Source organism: Chiloscyllium plagiosum, unplaced genomic scaffold (assembly GCF_037043375.1).
Source record: "Chiloscyllium plagiosum isolate Xiang-an unplaced genomic scaffold, Cpla_swu_hap1 HiC_scaffold_19, whole genome shotgun sequence".
Taxonomy (NCBI): domain Eukaryota; kingdom Metazoa; phylum Chordata; class Chondrichthyes; order Orectolobiformes; family Hemiscylliidae; genus Chiloscyllium; species Chiloscyllium plagiosum.
In genome coordinates, this window is record NW_028270157.1 from 27114388 (window position 1) to 27140182 (window position 25795).

A 25795-nucleotide genomic window follows, 5' to 3' on the forward strand; every position below is an offset into this window, starting at 1 on the left:
GTTTAATGCATTAATAAAGTAACCTGTGAAGTTATGAGAATTGACTCTTTCTGTACATGCCTGCAGCTGCAGTTGGTGATTGGCGGAATCAAACAGGCACCAACAGCACCAACCAATTGTATAGTATAGCTAGAAGAGACAGTCAGAGACTAGGAATCCTTCAGCAATTAAGTCACCTCCAGACTCCCTAAGCCAATCAACCAGCAATAAAGTTCAAGTCAGTAGTGTAATGTAACTCTGTGCACTTGCCTAGATGCATACAACTTCAACAAATCTCAGTGTTTACTACTCTCCAGATGTGATTAGCACCACATCCATAGGTCTTCAGCCCTTGATCACCAACACTCAGTTGTGGCAGACTACTATATGTGTGGTGCACTGCAGAATTTCAAAGCTTCTTAAGTAGCACCTTCCAAGCCAAGAACATTACCATCGAGAATGACAAGGACAGCAGATATTTGAAAATACCATTCTCTGCAAATTCCCCTCAAAGCCACTTACCATCCTTACTTCCAAATATATCACCATTTCTTTAGTGTGCCTGGGTCAAAATTCTGGAGCTGTCTTCCCAAATACATGTACCTAAACCAAGTCGTCTGTCGTGGTTCAAGAAGCAACTGACAACATTTTTTTCCAGGGCAGTAAGGGATGGGTAATAAATACTGGCCCACCCAATGAAGCAACCAGCCTAAATAACAAAAAAAAGTAGCCTATAATGTTCACACCACCAGCATTCTATGTGATGTCCATCTCCAACATGAGATAATGTGACCATGTTCCCATGGTGGATTCCAGTAACCACTCAGACATTTCCTTCATTTTCTGTGTAATGCCACACAACATACCGATATTTTCTCCCATTTTAGCACTCTGAAGGGTCTGTTCTCTCTACGACATAACAATTCATCCTTCAATCACCCCTACAACCCCATCTGCTTCCTACTACACCTTTTCTCACCAGAACATACAGTTTCATTTTACCTCTCCCTTCAATTGAAACTTTATTTGTACTGCTTTCAATGTAGTGCACTATATTCACTGCTCATGATGTATTATCCTCTAATTCAATGGCACCAAATGCAGACTGGATGGCCACTTTGTGAAACACTTCTATTCAATCTGAGCATCACTTTCGGTTTTCAGTCGTTCTCTACCTAGCGTTCTTTCTAGCCTTTCTCTATTTGTCCTGTTACAGTGTACTAATAGAGCTGAACACAAGGTCAAGGAGCAATACTCAGTATTTGTGACTCAACATTGAGTTCAAAAATTTTCAATGATGGTAATAATGTCCCTTTATTCTTTTCTTTGCAGTTATTTTTCTCACTTATTTTTCTCTTATTGCCTTTGCTTTTAGTTATTGGCAGCTATTCAGGGTCCTACTATTCACACATCCTCTAGACAAGGCCCAGGCTAGGACAGTAAATTAGGGCCCATTAAGCAGTATCCAGGGCTTTAGGCAGCCCAATATGCGCTACTCATAGGCGCCACTGTTTGGGTCAGGGTTTCGCTTAGGTGGCGTGGACCAGGAGGAGAACAGTAACTGATTTATTTTCTCTCTGTCTGTAGCCATTCGATGATCTTTACTCAATTTGTTATTTTCTTGTACAGTGAAACCTTTTGCTATTTAACCTGTCCTACCATCCACCCTGACTTATAGTTTCCCTTTTATTCTTTTCAACATCCCATCTTTCATTTACGCAAAACCTTTTGCAATTCTGACTTTTTCTCATTCTGATGAAATGTCACAGCTATGAAATGTTAACTGTGCTTTTCTCTTCCCAAATGATGTCAGACTTGATGAGTATCTTCAACAGTTTATCTTTGTTTCAGATTTCCAGCTGTATTTTATGTTGGATAACAAAATGTTCTACCAGGCATATACCCAAATGCAATTACATTTGTAAACCACATCTATTTACCATTACCAACTAAAAAAGCATTATTATCGTCCACTTTTTCTCTACACTGTTTGCTTTATTATATCTTTTTAGTTTCCATCTTTTCTCATACTTTATTGTCTTTTCTCATTATCTTCTTTCACACTTTTTTTAACGCTCTCACTTTGCAATTTTTCTTGATCATTCTTTATCTCTCAAACTAACACTGTTCTAGAGTGCCCTTCTTTATCTGAGATGGGAAGAGGCATTACCTCACCTTACAAACAATACAATTCAAGAGAAAAAAATTCAAGAGAAAAATGCTTTTTACATTAAGGGAATCTGTTGCTGAACATCTTAATTTCCCAATTATTTGCATATAATATCTAAACTTCTCGAATATACATTGCGATAAATGACAATATAAAACCAAAACTGCTTGAAAATATTTTCAAGATCTAAGCAAGATCTGTACTGCTTTAAGCTGTGAGTAATTAATTCTTCTGTGATTTGCAAATAATTTTTCAGGTTTATCAGTACATGCATGAGACAATAACCATCAGTGGCTGCCCAGAATTCAGAGCTCGCGCAACCGCAAAGGTATGCCATGTGGAGGTACCAGATAATGTGTTGTAATTGTGTTTTAATTTTGTGTACATGTGTATTTCAGGTGTTCGAGAGTATATATGAGAATTTAGACATCAGTGGCAGCCCAGAAGGTAGAGCCAGTGCTACTACCCAGGTAATATCTTTAATAGGACCCAGTATTCACTGATTTTTCTGATTAGATTAACAAATTCCTTTCATGGTCAATGGTACTAACTTCCTTGCAATGCAGCAGATAGTGCTGGATGAAAATGGAAATTAATGTGTGATGACTTGCTGTCAGAACAAGACAGTGAAATTAATTTCACACTTTCTATATAGATACACCAAATTTGATCTGGTCACTTCTGGGCTTTCCAGACGTTTCTTTCTTACTGTAGTGTAGCTTCATTTTGTTTTTATATTGCTGATTGTATAACTTGCTTTGCAAATTAAACAATTGCTGATAGAAAGGCTACCTAAATATGTACCAGTATGTTTATAAGACTCATAATTGTCTTCATGGAAAAGTCAATACGATTTGTGCAAATTACAATCATGGTGATTATTCACACAAAAAGCTCAACTTAGAGTCAGGAAAATTTGCATACCCAGCCTATAATAGAAGATGCAGATAGGACTTTAATCTTATAGTATGAAGTTTTGGGGTAAGTTGTCAACTAATGACTGTTGGGAATGTTAAAAATCACAGTGCCCACCTCTTTTAATAATATTGTATGTATTGTCTTAGCACAACAGTTTGTTTTGTTGTATTGGAAGTTGAATTTTCTGCTTCCTTCTGGGGTAATATCTGACATTGCTTGTTGTCTGAGTGTTGAGCAAAGAGTTATTGACAATGCATTTTTTTTTAGGGATATGGGATTCTGCCAGCTGTTACTTTGGTTTGTTTGCCTTGTGAAAGTTTTGAAGGGCTGAACATAGAATTGATAAGTTGCGAATGAGGCCAAGTTCAACAGTTTGTTTGATTCCTGACGTAATGGTGGCAGGGGTGTGATCAGTATTTCTAACATGCAGGATTGCAGGTGTACTCTGGCTGCTGTAATATTTTGCTTGCTGTTTCTTTTCCAGCAGCAGATAATTTACTAATCTGAGTGTTGGATCTGCTTAAAAGCTTTTTGTTTGTAGAACTTGGGAACAAAAGCACAACCCCACCTATCAGTTGTGTTATTTATATTTTATATCCTTCCTTGAGCAAACTTTATTTTCTCATTGTTTTTATTTACGCAGTGTTGCTGGCTGGTCAGTATTTATCGCCCATCCCTAGTTGCCCTTGAAGAGGTGATGGTAAGCTGCTGCCTTAAAGCACTGCAGCCCAGATTCTTTAGGTAGATCCGTGATCCCATTCTGTTGGGAATTCCAGGAATTTGACCCAATGGTAATGAAGGAATGTCATTATATTTCCAAGACAGGATGGTGCATGGTTTGGAGAGGAATTTGCAGGTGATGGAGTTCCCGTGCATTTTACACCTTTGTCTTTCTAGATGGAAGTGGGTTTGAAAGGTGCTGTCTCAGGAGCTTTGGTGAATTTCTGCGGTGCATCTTATAGATGGTACACACTGCTGCTGCTGCTGAATATCAGTGATGGAGCAAGTGGATGCTTGTGAATGTGCTACCAATCAAGGGAATGTTTTGTCCTGGATGATGGTAAGCTTTTTGAGTGTTGTTGGAGTTTGCACTCATCCAGCCAAGTGTGGAGTACTCCATCACTCTCCTGCCCTGTGTTTTGTAGATAGTGGACAGCTCTGGGGAGTCCTCAGAGTTGCTCACTGAAGGATTCCTAGCTTCTGTAGCCGCTGTTTTTATATGGTGGGTCCAGTTAAGTTTCTAGATTAGAGTGGTGCTAGAAAAGCACAGCAGGTCAGGCAGCATCCAAGGAGCAGGAAAATCGATGTTTCGGGCAAAAGCCCTTCATCAGGAATGAAGGCAGGGAGCCTCTGGGGTGGAGAGATAAATGGGAGGCGGGGTGGGGCTGGGGAGAAGGTAGCCAAGAGTACAATAGGTGGATGGAGGTGGGGATGATAGGTCAGAGAGGAGGGTGGAGCGGATAGGTGGGAAGGGAGATTGGCAGGTAGGACAGGTCATGGGGACAGTACTGAGCTGGAAGGCTGGAGCTGTGGTAAGGTGGGGGGAGGGGAAATGAGGAAACTGGTGAAGTCCACGTTGATGCCCTGGGGTTGAAGTGTTCCGAGGCGGAAGATGAGGCGTTCTTCCTCCAGGCATCGGGTGGTGAGGGAGCAGCGGTGGAGAAGGCCCAGAACCTGCATGTCCTCGGCAGAGTGGGAGGGGGAGTTTAAATGTTGGGCCACGGGACGGTGGGGTTGATTGGTGCGGGTGTCCCAGAGATGTTCCCTAAAGCGCTCTGTGAGGAGGCATCCAGTCTCCCCAAAGTAGAGGAGACCGCATCGGGAGCAATGGATACAATAAATGATATTGGTGGATGTGTAGGTGAAACTTTGATGGATGTGGAAGGCTCCTTTGGGGCCTTGGATGGAGGTGAGGGAGGAGGTGTGGGTGCAGGATTTGCAATTCCTGCGTGGCAGGAAAGGGTGCCAGGACGGGAGAGTGGGTTGTTGGGGGGCGTAGACCTGACCAGCTAGTCACGGAGGGAACGGTCTTTGCGGAAAACGGAAAGGGGTCAGGAGGGAAATATATCCCTGGTGGTGGGGTCGGTTAAGTTTCTGATCACCAGTAACTCCCAGGATGTTAATAGTGGGGGACTCAGTGATGGCAACACCATTGACTCTCAAGGACAGTGGTTAGATTCTCTTGCTGGAGATGCTCGTTGCCTGGGATTTGTGTGGTACAAGGTTACTTGCCACTTTTTTATCCCAAGCCTGGATATTGTCCAGGACTTGTTGCATTTGGACATCGACTGCTTCAATGTCGGAGGAGTCGCGAATGGTACTGAACATTTTGTGATCATCGGTGAACACCCCTACTTCTGATCTTATGATGCTTGACAGGATAAATATGAAGAATCTCTCTTCCCTTGTGGTAGAGTCTAGGACCAGATGACAGAGTCTCAGAAGAAAGGGGTGCCAATTTAAGACTGAGATGAGGAGAATTGCTTCTGAATTTTATGAATCTTTGGAACTCCTTGCCACAGAGATCTGTTTGGGCAGAGTTCTTAAGTGTATGCAAGGCTATGATAACTTCTTGATCAGCAAGGGAATCAAGAAGGAAAATACAAGGAAGTGGATGTAGGGATTATCAGAGCAGCCATAATCTTTTTTTTATTCATTCACAGGATGTGGCTATTGCTAGCTAGGTCAGCATTTATTGCCCTTTCCTAATTGCCCAGAGAGTAGCTAAGAGTCAATCACATTGCTGTGGGTCTGGAGTCACATGTAGGCCAGACCAGGTGAGGAAGGCAGTTTTCTTCCCAGAAGGACATTAGTGAACCAGATTGGTTTTTCTGACAATCAACAATGGTTTCATTAGACTCTTAATTCCAGATTTTAATTAATTTCAAACTTTGCTATCTGCTGTGGTGTGATTTGAACCCAAATCCCTAGAACATTACCTGTATCTCCAGATTAATAGTCTAACAATAATATCACTAGGCCATCACCTGCCCCTTAATTGAATGGTGGAACAGGCTTGAGGGGCACAACAGCTCACTCTTGTTCCTATTTCTTCTTGTCTTCTGGTTGAGGGAAGGTCAATAATGAAGCAGTTGAAGATGGCTCGACCTAAGACACTATCCTGAGGAACTCCTGCAGTGTGCCTTGGCGCTGAGATGACTAACGTCCAACAGGCACAATCATCTTTGTGTGCCAGTTATGACTCCAACCAGTGGAGAGTGTGCCCTCAATTCCCATTGATTCCAGTTTTGCGAGGTTCCTTGATGCCACATTCAGTCAACTACTGCCTTGCAGTCAAGGTCTGTCATTCTCACTTCTGTACTGAGACATGTCTCTGTACTAGATCTAATTAACCTGAAAGATGATCTCCCCACTGTTCCCTATTGATGCCAATGTCAGTTATCACAAGACATTGCTTTTCATTTAGCCATGTGACATGGTGAAATCAGTGCAAAGTGGGGAAGTGAAAATTATGGCTCAATTCTGAAATTGTGAGCATTATCTCATGTAAAGACTGGGCCCATGCTAATGACACCTCCTGGCCTTTGAAATTGTATCATGTTTAGCTCTTGCAAATATGTCGATACTGAAGTTCACTTAGAACTTAGATTTTCTCTTAGATTTCAAGACTATCAGGAATAGTTTTAAGATGAGAGCAGAAAGATATAAAAAAGACAATGGGAGCAATTTTTTTTAAGAGTGAAATGTGAGAAATTGTGTGAAATGAACTTCCAGAGGTAGTGATGGATGCAGGTACAGTTACAATGTTTAAAAGATATATAGATAATTCATGAATAAGAAATGTTTAGAGGGATATGGGCCAAGTGCAGACAGATGAGACTAATTTAATTTGCGATTATGGTCAGCATGGACTGGTTGGACCAAAGGGTCTGTTTCTATGGGTTATGACTCTATAACAAAGGCCTTTCTCGCTCAGTCGTTTAAGGCATAATTAATTTATTTGTCAGCTTACACATTTACCAGCAACTGAAAGCACATTTTTTGATTGAGCAGCAGCTAGAATCAATATTATTCAAAGGGCTATTGAAGTGTAGTGGTACTGTCCCTGTGTCTGCAATGCGTAGGCTTGGGTTCAAGCCTCACTTGCTCCAGATGTGTGCCATAACATCTCTAAACAGTCCGATTGGTAAATATCTACCCACTGTCCCAAAACCAAGTTTCCTCACTCTGTAACTTTATGCATTTGCAACATGGAAGTTAGATGAGTGAAAAGCCAGAGTCTCAGATAACTGAGGTGAGGTCTCAAGTCAGTTTTACAGCCTATGAAAGTTGACACATGTTTTGACTTCTATTGTTTCAGAACTTTCTAGTAAAGAAAAGACAAATATTTTATTGTCATTTCAAGACAAAAATGTTGAACTTATCACAGGCTGATTTTAGAAGTATTGACCATTGCTATCAGTTAACATTTTTGAAACAATGTACAGAGGTGAAAATATAGACGTAGGTTGTGTGTTATAGGAAAAGTCAATATTTGATTTTGTTTCTATGGAACTGAGTTTCAGAATTTCTTTCAGGCCACTGTTGCTGCTTTTGCTGCAAGTGAAGGTCATTCTCACCCCCGGGTTGTGGAATTGCCAAAAACTGAAGAAGGTCTTGGTTTTAATGTAATGGGTGGAAAGGAACAAAATTCACCAATCTACATCTCTCGTATTATTCCTGGAGGTGTTGCCGATAGACATGGGGGCTTAAAGCGTGGTGATCAATTATTGTCTGTCAATGGAGTGGTAAGTCAATGACCTCGTTCAGCTAAAGTAGACATTTACACTTGAGTCATGCGGTTTTTTGGAATAATTTCAATGTGATCAGTCTATTTTGTACTACTTACATCACTATTCCATTTAATTCATCCAATTTTACATTACAAGAAAGATCTATCATTTTGGAGTAGTATGAAAGAAGGGCTGAACATAGTCATCTGTGGAGTTCTGTTTATCAGTCCTCCAACGAGAATTTTTATTATCTACTGTTTGTTGCAAAAGCTTAACATTTATTTAATTTAAAATTAAGAAAAACAAACATAAGGCTGAATATATCATGAGCAACTTGCTGATTTAACTAGAAATTCAGTATTATTAATTGGAGCAAAAATAACAGCTGGCATTTAACATATAACAAAGTGTTACAGGTCAGTGACCATATTGATATTAAAGTGAAAAGTTGTGAATATTATTATGCCCCATCGGTCACCCTGCAATCCAAGGGCTAATAGCTTGCTTTAAAATTCCAAAAGTAGAGTACACAATCCCTTTCCAAACATATCATGTTAAATGTATCAAAGTGTAACAAAACCAGAACCAAGACCAAATAAATCCTCCATAGAGCAATTTTCCAAAAATGACAAATGGTAGGAATCTGGTCCAGAATTTAGTCATGGTAACTTTGTTCTAGCCTGTTAGCTCTTGTTGAATGCATTGTATCATGTCATGCTAATTTGTTTGAAACCTTTCTTTGTTTTTGACCAGTTTTCAAAAATGAGTGAAAGCAAAAAGTTTTTTTTCTTTTTTGTGCATTTCATGATAATATACTGAGTTGACTTGCTGGCACTCCTATACTCAAAGCTCAGGAATTTAGTCAAGAATTTGTTTTTCATGACATAATGAAATTTTATTCAGTTTTATATTGTTTTCACATTAAACATCAATTTGGTGCTAAATGACTGAAAAAAAAGTATTTTTTTTTAGAAGGGACTGCCAACATATTTGAAATTTATATATTTTCCATTGGGAACAAATGTGTTTGCTTCAGGCCATCCCTGAAATGAAATTATTTTTGCCTCGACTACCTCCTCTGCTTACTCTGCACCGTTGTCTTGGTGTGGAACTGTGAATGCCAACAATGCAGCTGTAAACTTTCTTTTACCACTGGTCAAAAGATTTGTGTTCAAGCCCCACCCCTGGCAGATATATATATAATAACCTCTCCATGCAGGTTGATTAAAATAATCATAGCTGTGAATTTACAATATTATTCATTGGCACAAAGCAGGTTTTCTGGACTTTGATTTGGAGTGTAGGGAATAAAATGTATTTGTTCTTTCAGAGTGTTGAAGGGGAACACCATGAAAAGGCAGTTGAATTACTAAAGGCTGCTCAGAACAGTGTTAAACTGGTAGTTCGTTACACGCCCAAGGTGTTGGAGGAAATGGAAGCAAGATTTGAGAAGCTGCGAACTGCCCGGCGCAGACAACAACAACAACTTCTGCTCCAACAGCAACAGCAGCAAATCCAACAAAATCATATGTCGTAGGTGAGAATATTCATCTTTATTTCAAGAGATGTGCTCAGCTTGGGAGTTTAGACATATATAATTTCCTAGTGATATTCACCACAGCATCTGACTATGTTGATGTAATAACCATGCACATACTTTCAAGAGACAACTTTATTTCGTCAAAGCGTAGAGTTCAATACACCAGAAGTACACAAAATTGTACCTTTTTTATGTCCTCAGTGTTGATCAAAAACATCAAACAACTAAACCAATCATTAATATCTAGCATTGTCAGTTTACATAGCCTCACATACAATGTGAGGTATGCATTAATGCACACACAGATTTTGACAGACAGCTTTGCAATATCTGTTTTGGCCAAAGGGTCAGTTATTGTTACTCCTCATGGTAGACTGGTTACACCAAGATTAGATCACATGGAATAGAGGGACAACTAGGTATTTGGGTACAGAACTGGCTCAAAGGTAGAAGATGGTGGAGTGTTGGGGGTAGGGTGGTGCTGTGGTGGAGGGTTGCTTTTCCGACTGAAGGCCCATGACCAGTGATGTGCCACAAGGATCGGTGCTGGGTCCACTGCTTTTCGTCATTTACATAAATGATTTGGATGTGAATAGGAGGTATAGTTAGTTAGTTTGCAGATGACACCAAAATTGGAGGTTTAGTGGACAGTGAAGAACGTTATCTCAGAGTATAATGGATCTTGATCAGATGGACCAATGGACTGAGAAGTGGCAGATGGAGTTTAATTTAGATAAATTTAAGGTGCTGCATTTTGGAAAAGCAAATCTTAGCAGGACTTATACACTTAATGGTAAGGTCCGCGGAGTATTGCTGAACAAAGAGAACTTGGAATCTGGGTTCATAGTTCCTTGAAAGTGGAGTCACACATAGATAGGATAATGAAGGTGGCGTTTGGTGTGCTTGTCTTTATTGGTCAGTGCTTTGAGTATAGAAGTTGGGAGGTCATGTTATGGCTGTACAGGACATTGATTAGGCCACTTTTGGAATACTGCATGCAGTTCTTGTCTCCCTGCTATTGGAAGGATGGTGTGAAACTTGAAAGAGTTCAGAAGAGATTTACAAGGAACTTGATGAGGTTGCAGGTTTTGAGCTGAAGAGAGAGGCTTGAATCGACTGGGGCTATTTTCCCTTGAGCATCGGAGGCTGAGGGGTGACCTTTTAGAGGATTATGAGGGGCATGGGTAGGGTGAATAGCCAAGGTCTTTTCCACAGAGTAGGGAGTCAAAACCAGAGGCATAATGTTAAGGTGAGAGGGGAAAGATTTAAAAGGGACCTATGAGGCAAGTTGTTCACGCAGAGGGTGGTGCATGTATGGAAGGAAGTGGTGGAGGCTGGTACAGTTACAACATTTCAAAGGCATCTGGTTAGGCATATGAATAGGAAGGGTTTAGGGGGAAATGAGACAAGTGCTGGCAAATGGGACTAGATTTATTTAGGGTAACTGTTCAGCATGGACGAGTTGGAATGAAGGGTCTGTTTCCCTGCTGTATATCTCTATGACTCTAATTATATGACAAACAGTGTATGTTTCTAGATTGGAAATATATGGTTCTTTGGTTATTCACGCAATGTACATTATCCCAGCCTTCAGTAAGTCCTTGATCTTGCATGCTATTCGTTATTAGAAGAGGAATTGAACACTTGTTGTGCTGTTGTGCTTCACTTCTACAGGGTGTGGGTGTGACAACATTTTGAATAGTGTGCGCAGTTTTGGTCCTCTTAAAGGTGGAATGCATTCAGAAGTTTACTAGATTGATAGCTGGAATGTGGTAGGTTGTCTTATGAAGAGAAGTTGAACAGGCTGAGCTTATTTCCACTGGAGTTTAGAAGAGGGATGACTTTATTTAAGTTTATGATCTTTCATGGTCTTGACAAGATGGATGTAGAAAGGTTGCTTCTCATGAGTTACTCCAAAACTAGTAGACGGCACTATTTTAAAATTAGGTCTTGCCCTTTTAGGACAGAGATGAGAATTTTTATTTCTGTTAGAGGGTTGTAAGACTTTGGAAATCTCTCTTCAGAGACAATGAAGACAGGTCATATAATATTTTGAAGGTCGATAGTAGATTCTTATTAAGCAAGGGAATCAAAGGTAATTGGGAGAGGTAGAAACGTGGAATTTGAAACGCAAATCAGCCATGACCTTATTGAATGATGGAGCAGACTTGAGAAAAATGGTTGTTGTCTTTTCAATTTATGTATGTATATTCTATTTACAAATTTCAAGCAAAGTCAAGCCTACATCGTTCTCATATTCAATAAGGTCTGTTCTGTTTCATATTCTCACATCTAGCATCCATCTTTCACTAATAAAGATGCACATGTTAGGAAAGATATCAAAGGAAACATAGGAGGCAGGATTGCTCAAGGACAAAGGGTGGCCCAGTGCTTAGCACTGATGCCTCACAGCACTATGGTCTCTGGTTCACTTCCAGCCTCAGGTGGTTGTCTGTATAGAATTTGCACATTCTCCCTGTGTCTGCATGAGTTTCCTCCAGGTGCTCTGGTTTCCTCCCACAATCCAAAGATGTGCAGGTTAGGTGGATTGGCCATGCTAAATTGCCCGTAGTGTCCAGGCTAGGTGGATTAACCATGGGAAATGCAGGATTATAGGATTGGGAGTGTAAGTCTGGGTGGGTTGCTCGTCAGAAGGTTGGTGTGGACTCGATGGGCTGAATGGCCTGCTCCACACTATAGCGTTTCTATGACAATATTACAGTTCTCCAAAGATGAGGTGGCTGCAGGAGAAATCGAAGACTAAATTAATTTGCTTAGATCTAGATATATTCTGTAGGATGCCAACTAATGGAGAAGGAAAAAAGGTGCAAATTTGCAAGGAAGTTAGAGATACAAAAACTTGAATTCCATAGTAATAGAGCTGTTCAGTTATCCTAATAGCACTGATATAGTATTACTGACACCAGAGATGGAAAAGAGCTTCTTGAATGTGTTCAGGAGAATCTTCTTAGTTAATACATTCAGGCTCAAGACAAGACACATTGTTGAATCTGGTTCTGAGGATATGATGGGCTAAGGACAGTGAGCATCAGCAGGGAAAGAAAAAAAATTAACGCTAATAAATTGTTTGGGATCAAGCCGGAGTAACATTGAATTGGTAGAGGGATAATTTTAGTGCATTGAAAAAAACTTGTGTAAATTGGAATGTAAGGTTGGCAGGAAAACCTGCACCAGCACTGTCAGGCTGCATTCTCAAAAGGAGAGGGTTGGGCATGCAAAACCAAAAGAGCTTTGAATGATAAAAAAGCTGGAGGGTAAGATGAAGTAATAAAAGAGTGCTTCTGCTCGATATCAGAGAATCTGATGATCAAGTGAAAATTGGAAATTCAGAGAGCCAATGCAAAAGCAGGTAAAGGAACCGAAAAGTTTGAAAGGTTAATGGGAGTTAGCTAGAAAGGGAGTCCAAAATATTTTGATTGAAATATAACAAAGGTAAAGGGGTTGCAAGGGGAGAGAGAAAATTAGTTATGTACCAATAAAGGGGATGTAAACATTGCGGTACCAGTCATGTTGACCGTTAGTAATACTTAAACCAAGTCAGACTGTCATGGATTCAAGCCCCATTGTAGGAATTTGTATATAGTTTCCAACCTGGTACTTCAGTGTAGTGCTGAGGAAATATTGCATTGTTGCAGGTGCTGTCTATTGAATGAGGCATTAAACTGAGGTCCCTCCTCCCCCCTCAGATGGATATAAAAGAGCTTGTGGCAGAGTGCAAAGAGAGTAGTTCCTGTGTCTTGGCCAAAACTTTTCCTTCAACTAACAAAACAAATTGTGATCATGAATGTCTTTGCTTTTATGCAAATTGGCTGTAATGTTATCTGACATCAAGTAATTAAACTTCAGAACAAAACATGGAATGCTTTAGGGTGACCTGAGGTTGTGAACAGGACTGCATGAATATGAATCCTTTTTTCCCTTCCTTTAAGCTTTGTGATGGTTTTAACCACCATGGGAGGGATGGAAAATCAGCCAGAATTTCCATTTCTGCTCAATGTACCATCCTTGAGAATAAAGCATGTTTGAAGTTTGTTATAAATGTAAGCATTATTAGATTACTATCGAGACAAATTAGACTGATGTAGATTATTTCAATATATTATTGTTGAAAGCTGGAAAATAATATTTAACTTGATAACCAATTCAACCAAATGAAAGTCTTTCTTGAAGAAACAATGCTGCTCTCAGATTTTGTCCTTTTTGTTAAATTCTCAGATTTGTCAAGATCAATCTTCCAGACACCAAGTTCAGAACGAAACCTGGTCTGCTTATGGCTATTTGCCATCTAAGAAGACTGTTACAAATTGCTGTGGGAGATGCAAAATGTTCAGATAGATCATTTGCGATAAATGTAGATAAATCAAATGCAAGATAATGTGTACATCATGTTGTAAATGATTGTGAAGTTTTAGCTAAGCTTATTGTAGCTTAGATCGAAATGGCACAAGGTTTTTTGCAAAGTAATAGAACACAAGTATTAAGAGTCATAGTAAGTGTTACAATTTTTTTCAATATGATTCTGTTTCATTGCACCCTAATATGCAGAGTTTGGACAGAGAGCTGTACAAGATTTTCAATTCATTCAGAATAGTTTGCAATTTTTAACTAGAAGAAGATTGCATTGTTATAAAAATAACCTGAAACAAATGGTATTTCTAAAGGAAGCATTAAAAAGATATCATATTTTAAAATTGTTATTCTTTTTCTAATGCACAATATAAGATTTTATTTTTCCAATTACTTATTTTAAATTAAAACCTTGTGCCTAATCATAAAAGCCAAGTTGTAGTTAGCTTTGTGAAAAATGTTTAGATACATAGTCAAATGCTGTTTGACACAAGAGGAGCATATCATATTGAATGACGAGATAAAGTGAGACTGGTTACTCAGTCTGCTGTATTGCAATATTGCCAACCTTCTTTCTGCTGATTGAAAGATACGGAGTGCAAATGATAGACAGCTCATCAAGAAGGTTCCTTGCACTTGTCATTTATATCACTGTATCCAATTTCATTTGAATCCTTACCTTATTTCCTTCTAGCTCGTCTCACTTCGGCTGAAGTGCAGGGCTGCCAGTGATATGTGTTGTGAAGGCTGAATTGCAGCAAAAAGGTCTATCAGATAGGGACATCACCACTGGTGAAACCTTTCATCATTGATAGACCAGTATTATGTACTTGGTTATAGTGGAGACGCTGATAAAAATATCATCCATATGCTCAGAAGTATCTATCAGTGGTTCTTAAAGTAAGACAAATGTGTTCGCACTGAATACTTAGAAGTAGTGATGAAGAAATGTACTAATCCATTTGCTGTCTTCCATAAAATGACAGCTGAAGATTTTAGCTGATCTTGCATTCCTCCACTTCATTGTTTTATTTTCATTTTTCTACTTGTGAGTTACTAATTGAGAACTAACTAGATAGTCATGTCAAGAAATTATATTTCTGTTCAACTTGACATCAATGAATGCTTCACAGTAATGTGCACCTGACAGCTGCACTGCTGTTTTTTTATGACACCATTTTATTTGATAATTCCATAGCTACTTTTAAATTGAGAGAGAATGGGTGAGAAGGGAGGGAGAGGAGATAGAGGGGGAGGGAGAGGAGAGATAGAAGGGGAGAGAGACAGACAAAGGGATGGCAAGGGTGAGGAGGAAGATGAGAGAGGGTGAGAAGTGGTAGAGATTCAAGGGAAGAGAGGGAGAGGCAGACGAGAAGAGAGTGGGCCAGGAGGTAGAGGTGAGAAGGCGGGGAGGGTGGGGGCAATCAGGTGAGGAGAAACAGAGTGACGAAAGCTGTGATCAGGGGCAAGGAACAAGAGAGTGAAGGCTAGGTACCAGAGAGAGGACAAGAGGAGGGGGAGAGAGGGAGGGGGTGTTGGGAGGAGACAGATAGAAAAGGCGAGGAGACTCGGGGTGAAGAGACAAGGGAGAAAGAAGGCAGGTTGGTGAGAGTTCAGAGCAAGAGTGTTACGTGGGAATGAGATGGTGAGGAGATGGGGTCAGGAGTTAGACTGACCTCAACAGTCTTCCTCAAGATCTTCTCCCTTCTCCTGCCCTCTCCTCTATCTCCATATACCCATTCCCAGCGCCCTTTCACTTGCCATGCCCATGTTTCACCCCCCCCCCCTCCCAAACCTTCAACTCACCTCCCTTCCTCCCTCATGGCCTCTCTGCTTCAATCCGCTACCAACACAAACGAGTTTCTGTGATCACTGCTTTCATGCGTATTACGTTAGCATATTATTCCTTCTACTGTAAGGGCTTTTGACTAAAAGCGCATGCACAGGTTGGGAAGAGAAGGATAATGGACATGTGTCAAGGTGTCAGCAAACATGGACTTTGCAAATGCTTTTAAAAATATGGTTTTGCAGAGACTAGAAAAATGTACCTGCATCAGCTATCTACTTTGCTCTTTTATTTTGTGATTTTATATATTATTTTGAATGCAACTATAAATAGAAATTGTTCTGTTTGATGTTATAAAAAGGTTTTTGTCCCAATCATTTTGATTGGCTTTTCCTTTACTAAAGCATGCTTAATTGGAAATTCATATATTTGGCTTGAAGGAATAACCAGTCTTTCATTGTTTGTGGAAAAGGTTATTGTCTTACTATGGTTGCATGTGATTTGTGAAATGGTTTAATGCAAACTTACTCTTAAATATCTCAATTTGAGGTTAAATTTTATAGTGTTTTTAGTATGTTGATTTCAGGTTATGATAAAACTTTGGACTGTTATCACAAATAATGTTTTTATTTTCTGAAAACTGTTAGACTGTCTTGTAGCCCTGCTTGTGTACTCACATCTGTTTCCCTGCATTTCTATTAGGGCAAGCTTCCTACCTCTTTACTTAACCTTTGAGTCAGGAATTTCATTGCACTAAATACTATTGTATTTCATATACATGCCAATAATACATAAATAGCAATGGATTTAATTTTTTATTCGGCTTAAAGTTCCATGAGTAATGCTGAGTCATCAAATCGTCAAAGCTAATGGAACAGCTGAATGCCCTGCTGAGTTGCCAGAGCTAGGTTTAAATAGTGTAGAATTGTGCAACACCTTCAGACCAATTTCTGAAGCAGATTTCCACCAAAATCTGCAGCATGTGAATGAGACGTGTCTCTCCAGTGTTCAGGGATCTCATTTTAAAAATTTTATGAAACTCTGCTGCATTCATATTGTATGAAGCAGTGATAAACCAGTAATATTGTATTGACAAAATTGTGCACCTATAAAATGAGCAAAAATAGCCCACTGTGCTCAGCATCTTAATTCTGAGAACTGCCACTTAATATCTGTCTCACGGCTAGTGCACGACCTTTGAATGAGATTCTCAAAATTCCAGGATTGTTTATGCTGGAGAAGGAAAAGCTCATTGGAGCTATTTAATTATTCACATGTCTTAAATAAACAATAACTGATTCATGATACAACCATGATTACCACGCATTCAGGAGCTTAGGGTCATGGGCTCAAGCTTAGAGGAACGAAAGTGTCCTAGGAAATCGAATTTGACTACTTTCTATGGTGCTTGGTGAAAGGATGAAACCAATTACTCAGAGACGCAGAGGTAAATTTGCTGAAGAATCGGACAGGTAGATGGGGGTTTAGGTGATTGGTGATGATAGAAAATGGACTGCAATTTTTTTAACTGCCCTTAATATATACTTCCAATAATCCCATTCAGCTGAGAATAAGGTATTAACTTTCAAACCAAAGGTAACCATTAACAAGCTGCTGTTCGTAATGATACATGAATGCATTGACACCAATTTATTCCCATATATTTTACATTTGGATGCATACCTGTTCAACCGGTCTTTGAATTTCTATCCAATTGATTGCACGACCTGTTGCCAGTGGTGTTGCATGCATTAATCCCCATGCATATCGTGCCATGAATAATTTACCGGCAGGTAAATTGTAGTGTTTGAAATATGGAGTAATTAAAACTACATGTGAATAGAGAATTAGAAATCTGAGGTTACCCGACACCTTTCAGAATAGGACTCTGTTTAGATTTGAACAATTACAATGGAGAAAATGGTTATGGGAAGGAAAATATGGATTTTTTTAAAAGCTGTTAATGGAGAAATTCTAATGTAGCTGCGTGATAGGGTTGCCAATTCCTGCTCCTGTTCAAATGCAGTTTGATTGTGTGCCATTACCTACAGTTTACAATTATTTCACACTTTAAAGTGTTGTCCCCTGTATTTGAGCGCCTTTCCATAGAGTGTAACTCAATAAGAGTTAAGTTGTCAAGCAGGGATAAAAAAAAGGAAAAATAAATACACAAAATCGAGGCTTCAAATCTTGAGGATATGACCAGAGTCACGTAGCTACCTTAATTTGAAACTGTTTGTGACACCTTCAAGCAGAATTTGTGGATTGCTGATAAGTACTGCCTGTCCAAAGACAGAATTATTTTTTAATTTGTTTTTGTGTTCAGTGATTCTTCTGCCATAGTTCTTATGCTAATTTAAATACTTGGATTATCAAATATTTGACTCTTTGTTACTTTTGGGATTTTTTGTGAATTTATTTGGTAGAACATAAGAGCTAGGAACAGGAGCAGGCAATTTTGGCCCTTCAGCATTCACCACCCTTTAATACCATACTGGCTGATCTCATCTTGGCCTCAACTCCAATTTTTTGCCTGCTCCCCATTACCTTTTAACCCATTACAAATTAAAAATATGTCTGTCTATCTCCATCCTAAATATATTCAGTCTCCCAGTGTCCACCCCATCTGTGGTAATGAATTTTAATGAAAATTTGAGAGAATTAATTCCTCCTCATTTCTGTTTTACAACTTTTGCCCTTTCACCTAAAACTGTGACCTCGCTTTCTCTCGATTGCCTCAGAATGGGAAATAGTTGACTTTGTGAAAACATTTCCGACCTCAGTAGCTTTGGAGATGTAAGATTGTACTTTTGTTGGTGGCAGTAGAAGATGTTATGCATTGCCTCTTGGAAGCAGGTTGGGATCTACATTATGGTCCTGCTCATGTTCAGGCTGAGTGAGCTCCAGCCATTGGATTTGAAAAGACAGCCATGGTACAAAACTGACTGGAACTCTCAGAATCTCTAAGTGTAGAAAGAGGCCATTCGGCCCATAGAATCTGCACTGACTCTCTGAAGAGCAAGTTACCCCTGCACTATCCCTGTAATTCTGTATTTAGCACAGCTGACCATCTAGCCTGCACACTTATAAATGCTACAGGTAACTTAGCAAGGCCAATCCACCTCACTGCACATCTTTTGACTGTGGGAGGAGAAGGGAGCACCTGGCAGAAACCCACGCAAACACAAAGAATGTGCAAACATCAACAAACCCAGGTCCCTGGCGCAGTGTGGCAGCAGTGCTAACCACTGAGCCACCATGTCACCCAACTTTACTTCATTGAGTGCGGTCAGGACACATTAAAACATTCAGCAACACACTTTTTGGTGCCCTGCCACTGCAGGCATGCGATTCCATATGATGGATTAAAGCAAGAGAGGGGCATTTATTAGATTCCCTACAGTGCGGAAACAGGCCCTTCGGCCCAACCAGTCCACACCGAGCCTCTGAAGAGTAACCCACCCAGACCCAAATCCCTCTGACTAATGCACCTAGCACTATGGGCAATTTAGCATTGCCAACTCACCTAACCTGCACATCTTTGGACTGTGGGAGGAAACCAGAGCACCCGGAGGAAACCCATGCAGACACGGGGAGAATGTGCAAACTCCACACAGACAGTTGCCCGAGGCTGGAATCGAGCCTGGGACCATGATGCTTTGAGGCAGCAGTGCTAACCACTGAGCCACCGTGCCGTTACCTTCCAAACCTCAGACCGACCTAAAAACATTTACAACAAATTAAATATTTTTTGAAACCTGGTCACAGTTGTAATTTTTAAATCAAGAAATTGCAATCAAAATGATGCTCAGTTGTCTGCCCTTTTTATCAATGTCTAATTACACCCCCATTTCCTTTCAATATTAGTATATACCAAATTGTAAATTTGGATATGAACTAATATAAATCACTAAAATAATTGTACACTTACCCACTAAATGAGAGAAGAAGATTTCTGGAATGTTAGCACTGTGCCAAGACCCTGGGTTTGATTCTAGCCTTGGGAGACTACCTGTTGGAGTTTGCACATTCTCCGTGTCTGCTTGAGTTTCTGCCAGGTGCTCAGTTCTCCTCTCACAGTCCAAAGGTGTGCAGGTTGGGGAATTGGCCATGCTAATTCAATCAGGTTCACTTTCTAATCAACAGCAGGATAATGACATTCATTGAAATTCTGTCAGCCTCTAATATGTTCTCCCATTGAAAGTCTAAGAAAAGACATGATAGGCCATAAATAAATAAGATGTTATAAGTGTGATAGATTTCAGGTATAATTTTGTTGATGGGAATAAGCCACTTAGGACTGCTATAATATCTATTCAGTTTATGAAAGAATTATTGTAGCTTTGCCGATCTGGCAGAGGTAACATTTATGTCTTAGTGATCATAAATGAAAACAATTCAAAATAACATAACATGTTTATAAGTTGCAAACTTTGCATTCATGGGATTAACTGTCCATGTCAATTCACACTGACAGTCATATGACTGAAAGTAAATTGCTGCCAAACTTGTTCGGCCAACATAAGTTCAAATTACTAATGATGGACCCTACAGTGCAAATCAATAAATAAATGTCAAAAGACAATTTCACAGAAAGGCCTGTATGCTGGTGGATACAGAGAAATGAAATATTCATATTGGTGTGATGGATTGAGGCATAGAGGGATTTTACATCTGGTGGTGGCTCAATGGTGATACCAGATCAATAAATTAGGAATTTCTATTCAGCAGTACATACTGATGTATCTTGAGCTACAAACCAACACTTATGAAGAGTAATTGATTCTATTGTGGAAATGTTCAGATTCTTTGGTATTGCTTCCTCTAAATCGGCTCAACAGTTTTGATATTAATTACAGCCTCAATAGATTCAACATAACTGTGGCAGCATGTTATATTCTTCATATTGGTAGCTAAGGGAACCGTCCATAAATATGTAAACTGTAAAATTTTGGCATTACATTAATGTTTCAGATTGTATGAAATAATAGGTCCATGGCAATGTCTTGCTGAGGAGAATGTATAAATGCTATACTTATTTGAATCTTAGCTGAATTATTTCAAAGTGAATATAAACTGACTTGTGTTTCAAGATGATGTTGGCATTGGAATAATATCATACAAATTGGAAACATGTGCGCACAACCAGCTTTTTCTGTTTTTAATCATATAAAATCAGCCTTGCTTATCCCATCGAATCATCTTGCAATTCCTCAACTCCCTTAACGAGGCAATTTTGTGAATAAGATTAATTCATAACTTGTGGGAGAAAAAGTGTTCTTGTTCATTATCAGCATTTACTGCCTGTCCCTCTTTGGTCTGAGAATTTGATCGCACCTGAATTGTTTGCAACATTACTTGAGTAAGCAGTTAAGAATAATTCACTCTTGTAATACTAGAGTCACATAATAATCATAGACTTCCTTCTTTAGAATACTGTGGTGAGCATGTTGAGGTTTTGCTAGCAGTTAAGCAGCTTTATGGTCATTTCCACTGATAATAGATATGTTGGAAATGAATTCAAATTCTCAAATTACAGGGTCAAGAAATTAGAAAGCATGGCCAGCCTGTTGAGATGTTTAAATTGAGTAATAGTTCCATTTAAAAGTTTCATCACCAGGACTTAACTAGTGGAAGAAGATATTTATGTAATGTATACAGCCTGGCAGATTTCATTGTGCAGGTTGGTAGTAACAGGAGACTCCCTCCGTAATGCCCAGATCTCTTTCCCCACATGGTTAGTCCCTTCACCACCTTCCCATGATAGAACCTCTCCAGCCATCTTCATAAAAGCAACGTTTTCAACATTTATTCAAATTCAGATCCAATACCACACACCACTGTTCCAAAGTGCTGAAGAGCTGTTTGACTTTAAAGCAAAACGAAGAACTGTTTTATTTTGTGTGGATGCTGGAAAACAGAAACAGCTGGAGTCTCAACAGCTCTGGCAACATTTGTAGAGAGAAACTGCACAGGTGTTGTCAAACCTTTTGAGTTTCTCCAGTTTCTGTTTTTGTTGTAACTACTGGACTTTGGCTGAGGAACAAAAGTCTCACCTCCTGACAATTAAGTCAAATGGGCATTAAATGGCTGCATTATAACCAGTGGTCCCTGTGGCTGGCCTTTTTGCACACTGTCATCAACTCTTTAGCTGAGAGAGATTGGTAGTTGGGAATCTAGCACCTTGTATAATTCAACTCATTGCAGTAAAGTAGCCACTCTGTTACTCTACCTATAACATTTCTGCTAATCTTTGCATTAAGATGTTTTCTGGAGTTCTTGTTTTAGAGATTGTGCTAGCAGTTTTTAGTGTTGCATCGCTTCAAATACTGTATACTAACTCAAATCTTAACTCAAGGACTTGCATTTACAGAGAAATGTTTCAGAGTATCAATTTGTCACAAAATAATTAGCAGCTAATGAATCACTTTAACCCCAATTATTTTTGTGATTTTGATAAATGAGATAGTAAACTTGCATTGAGCAATATGCCACAGCTAAGTAAATATCTAACTAGTTACTCCATTGTTGATATTGGCTAAAGAAGGAATATTTGTCAAAGATAATGCCACTTTGCAAACGATACCCAGAATAGTTAAATGATCAGATGAATTGGTCAAACATTTGAAAATCTGCATGTCTATTAGTGACTGATTTGTCTGATTCAATTATTTATTTGAATCGTACAATGGAGTTTAAACCCCACAGCTTTCTGGTTCAGGGACAAGAGCTGCTGGTTGTTTCAATCTACATTGAAAGCAGAGCAGTTATTAGAAAATGTCATAGGAGTTTTTTTTTAAAGAGGGAGTAATGTATTCAGTTTATGCAACATTCCTATTCACTATTTCCAAAACTTGGACATTACGGTATGAAGTTTCTGCTCACAATGCACTTGGCAATATATAACCAAATGTGCTAGTTTTGTTGATATGAAGTAATGTTCAGAGTTGACATTTCCGTTATCCTCACTTGTTAAAAATGCATGGTTCACTATAAGTAAAATAGCTATTAAAATGTGAATCTGGTACAAATTTTTAAGTGCTATATTCCTGAATTTGTGTGACAGCCTGTTTTGCATTTGTTCAACAGGTACACAATATCAATATGTGCTATTCTCATTAAAGATTGTTACTCTTTCCTTCCCCCATTCACAAGGTGCAATTTTCATTAAATTATTTTTCATTCTAATTTGGACATTGTATATAGTAGTCAGTTTTTCCATCCACATGCTGAAGGAAATATCGCTTTAAGCAACATTAGCCATTGTTTGACTGGCAAGTATACTTTTTTGGGGGCTGAAAAGTTAACCTGACCAAATAAGACATTCCGTGGAATTGCAAGTATGATCATGACTGAACCATTCTTTTTAACCTTCCATGATGCCAGCACGTGCTATTTTAGTTTTCCTTGTTTTCTGACATTTGAATTAATAACTATTACATTTGTCTCTGTATGATCGAAGAAGGACATCTGTTGAGCTGTTGGGTAATGCACAGGTTCTTCCAATATAAATTACTGAGGACCAGCCTTGCTGCTTTTGTGACATAACTATATTTATCTCATGAATAAATATCATTTCAAAATGTCCTCCTGTGTCTCTTGTGTTGCAGATTTCTGTCAAGGTTCAGATTTCAACCCAGATAATTTATTTGCAAAGTGGAGTACAAAATACATAGGTTTTACAATTAATTATGAATCGTCAAGCTCATTGCTGGAAAAACACAGCAAATCTGACAGCATTTGTGGAGAGAAAGTAGAATTAATATTTCGGGTCCAGTGAACCTTCTAAGATCTCAAGATTGCAGTTCTCTTGTTTTTGCTAGATTTCAGCACTGTTTTGATTAAATTTGTTTATCCAAATGATCAAAACTAGAATGTAATGAAGATTTTTAAACTAGCCACTTCCACTGTATGATATATTTCAACATCTTATTCTGAGACTATATTTCAATTTAATGCGGTTGTGGTGACTAAAATTATTGACACAGGTATCTTGTTGGTTACTGCATGTGATCTAATACTGCTTATTACTTGTGGCATACTATCTCTGCCTCTAACCTAGAAAGTCTGAGTTCAAGTCTCCCTTCTTTTGAAGGTGTGTCATGACATACTTGAACAGGTTGATTAAAAATATGTAACATTTACTACTCCTGGAACTTACAACTGAAATAAGACCATTGCATTAATGGAAAATTATCCTTTCCCACTTGCTTGGCCCTGAGCTGCAACTCAATTGATTGTGACTAGGGATTGGTACTGTCTGACAATATCAAATTATATACATATCCGAATAACAATCTATTTGTCTGGTCTCAACAACTGTCCCAGTGATTAGATCAGGAAATTAATTTTTTTTGTAATTGTTTGTGTGCTGTGGATATCTTTGTATTTGCTTGTACCTGTGGTATAACATTGACATTTCCATTGCAACCACTGGTTCAATGGGAGTCTTGTTGAACAGCAGTAGAGAGAGAGAGAAAGATCAGATTCAAGTCCCACTTTAGAATGTAATGGCATGGAGGTATTTCGTAATACTTCCAAATTGGTTGATTCTTGAAGCTTCGCTTGAGGCCCACTGAAAATGTTACCTAGTAGGATGACGAAATGTCTGGAAATGAACCTTCCAGCTCAGCAAGCAAACCTATATCCAGAACCTCAACCGGAGCTACAAATCTTCTCAAAACTCACTTAACGGCTGTCTTTGTATTTGGGTAACCTAATGCTCCAATGCAGTATAGCTGGTAGAAACTGCAGATAGCTTGCAGGATGTCCTCTCGAAGCTCTGGACCCAGGCCTTAGCCTTGGGCTGCACCACCAGGACATGGGCTTGCACTGGGTAATGTTGAAACAAATACATTCTATAAAACCTGTGAAAATATAATTGTATCTGGATTGTGCCTTGTAGCTAATCAGAACTAATAAACTTTAGATTTAGAGGCTCTCTCAAACTCAGTCAATAGCTGTAATTGATTTATGTCTAACTTAAAGTGTAACCCAAAATCTTACAATAGGAACACAAACTTTCTCATCCTAACATGGTTAAGTAGGCTCATGTACCATTAGACTTCAGCAATTTGCAGGACGGATTGCTGGACTGCTTTGAAAGCCTCTGTGCCACTGTAAGCAATGACTTTCACAGTCCTAAATCAGTCTAAATTTCCATTGCAACACTGAGATATTGGATGGCTTTTGTGTTGTGACAGAAATTTGAGACCTTGAGACATACCATCATGGGTGACTCCACATGTGGTATCGTGGAATTGACCATCACATCATTGGTCAAATGAATAGGCGCCATTTCCTAATTGAAGTCATGCCAAGTTGACAACAGTTTGCACTATCCAAGTCATTGTCTACATCCTCTGTAGCAGAACCCATCTCTGATCTTGTCCTCTTGGAGCCCGACACATGAATAGTCCATTACGGTGGCCTTGTTGGTTGCTGAGTTGGGCCTGGTGGCTCACCACATGCAGGTCCCTCTCCTCAAAAAACAAACTCTTGACTTCATCATCATTTCAAATTATTATTCAATTTTCAACCTCCCGTACCTTAACTATGTTGTCTCTTCCCAAATTCATGCTCATCTTTCCTTGAACTCGTGCATGAATTCTCCAGTTGTTTGTCCGAGCATAATATCAAAATAACTCATTAGCAAAGTCACAATACATCCTGTGTGATTGTGGCAAAGGTGAACTCACCCTGTGTCTGCCTTTAACCTTTAACGTGGTTAATCAAGCCATCTTTCTCCAATGCCTCACCACTGTCAGCCATTTTGGGAAGCTGCACTTCCCTGATCCCATCCTTAAAAATCTGTTTTTGACCAAAAATATCATCTGCACTGGTTTCTCCTCCTGCTCCCACACTAAAGTATCTCTCCTTGGTGCATTTTCCCAGCCCACATGTTGCACCCAATGGCATAATCTAGATAAGCACAGGATCAAATCTTTGTGGAGTTGGAACGGCACTGTGGACATTAAGTGATGGGCAGGATCCAGATGTAAAAAATCCCATCCACATGTGAAGCACATCAATTTTTTTTTGCAAATAATGGGAAGAGGACAGGACATGAAACACACAATGAAAGCTCAAAATCAACAGGTTATTTGAAATCTATGCCAAGTTCAAACAAATCCCAATTTGGCTGTTGCTAAGGCTTTGCCTGTCATGTGAGAGTCCTGAGTTGATGGAGTAGACTGAAATGCTATTCAAAGGCAGATAAGGTTTGTTTAAATTCACAATCTGAACTATTTTGAGTCACTTGCTCTTTAAGTATGAGGAAAGAAAATGGGAACTGACCAGAA

The 25795-nt window shown here is 39.2% G+C and overlaps 1 protein-coding gene across 3 annotated transcripts in view; it reads left to right on the forward strand.

Annotated features, from left to right (window-relative positions):
* Positions 1 to 23081, forward strand: part of lin7a (lin-7 homolog A (C. elegans)) — a 75035-nt gene extending 51954 nt beyond the window's left edge. The window contains exons 3-7 of one of the 3 annotated variants that reach the window (XM_087997155.1): positions 2406 to 2477; positions 2548 to 2619; positions 7606 to 7815; positions 9131 to 9337; positions 13577 to 23081. In XM_087997155.1, the coding sequence (XP_087853281.1) occupies positions 2406 to 2477; positions 2548 to 2619; positions 7606 to 7815; positions 9131 to 9337 (561 nt within the window). In that variant the 3' untranslated portion in view covers positions 13577 to 23081. The remainder of the gene's footprint in view (positions 1 to 2405; positions 2478 to 2547; positions 2620 to 7605; positions 7816 to 9130; positions 9338 to 13576) is intronic. The other 2 variants (XM_043709671.2, XM_043709672.2) reach the window with 2 other exon arrangements.
* The last annotated feature ends 2714 nt before the right edge of the window (positions 23082 to 25795 follow it).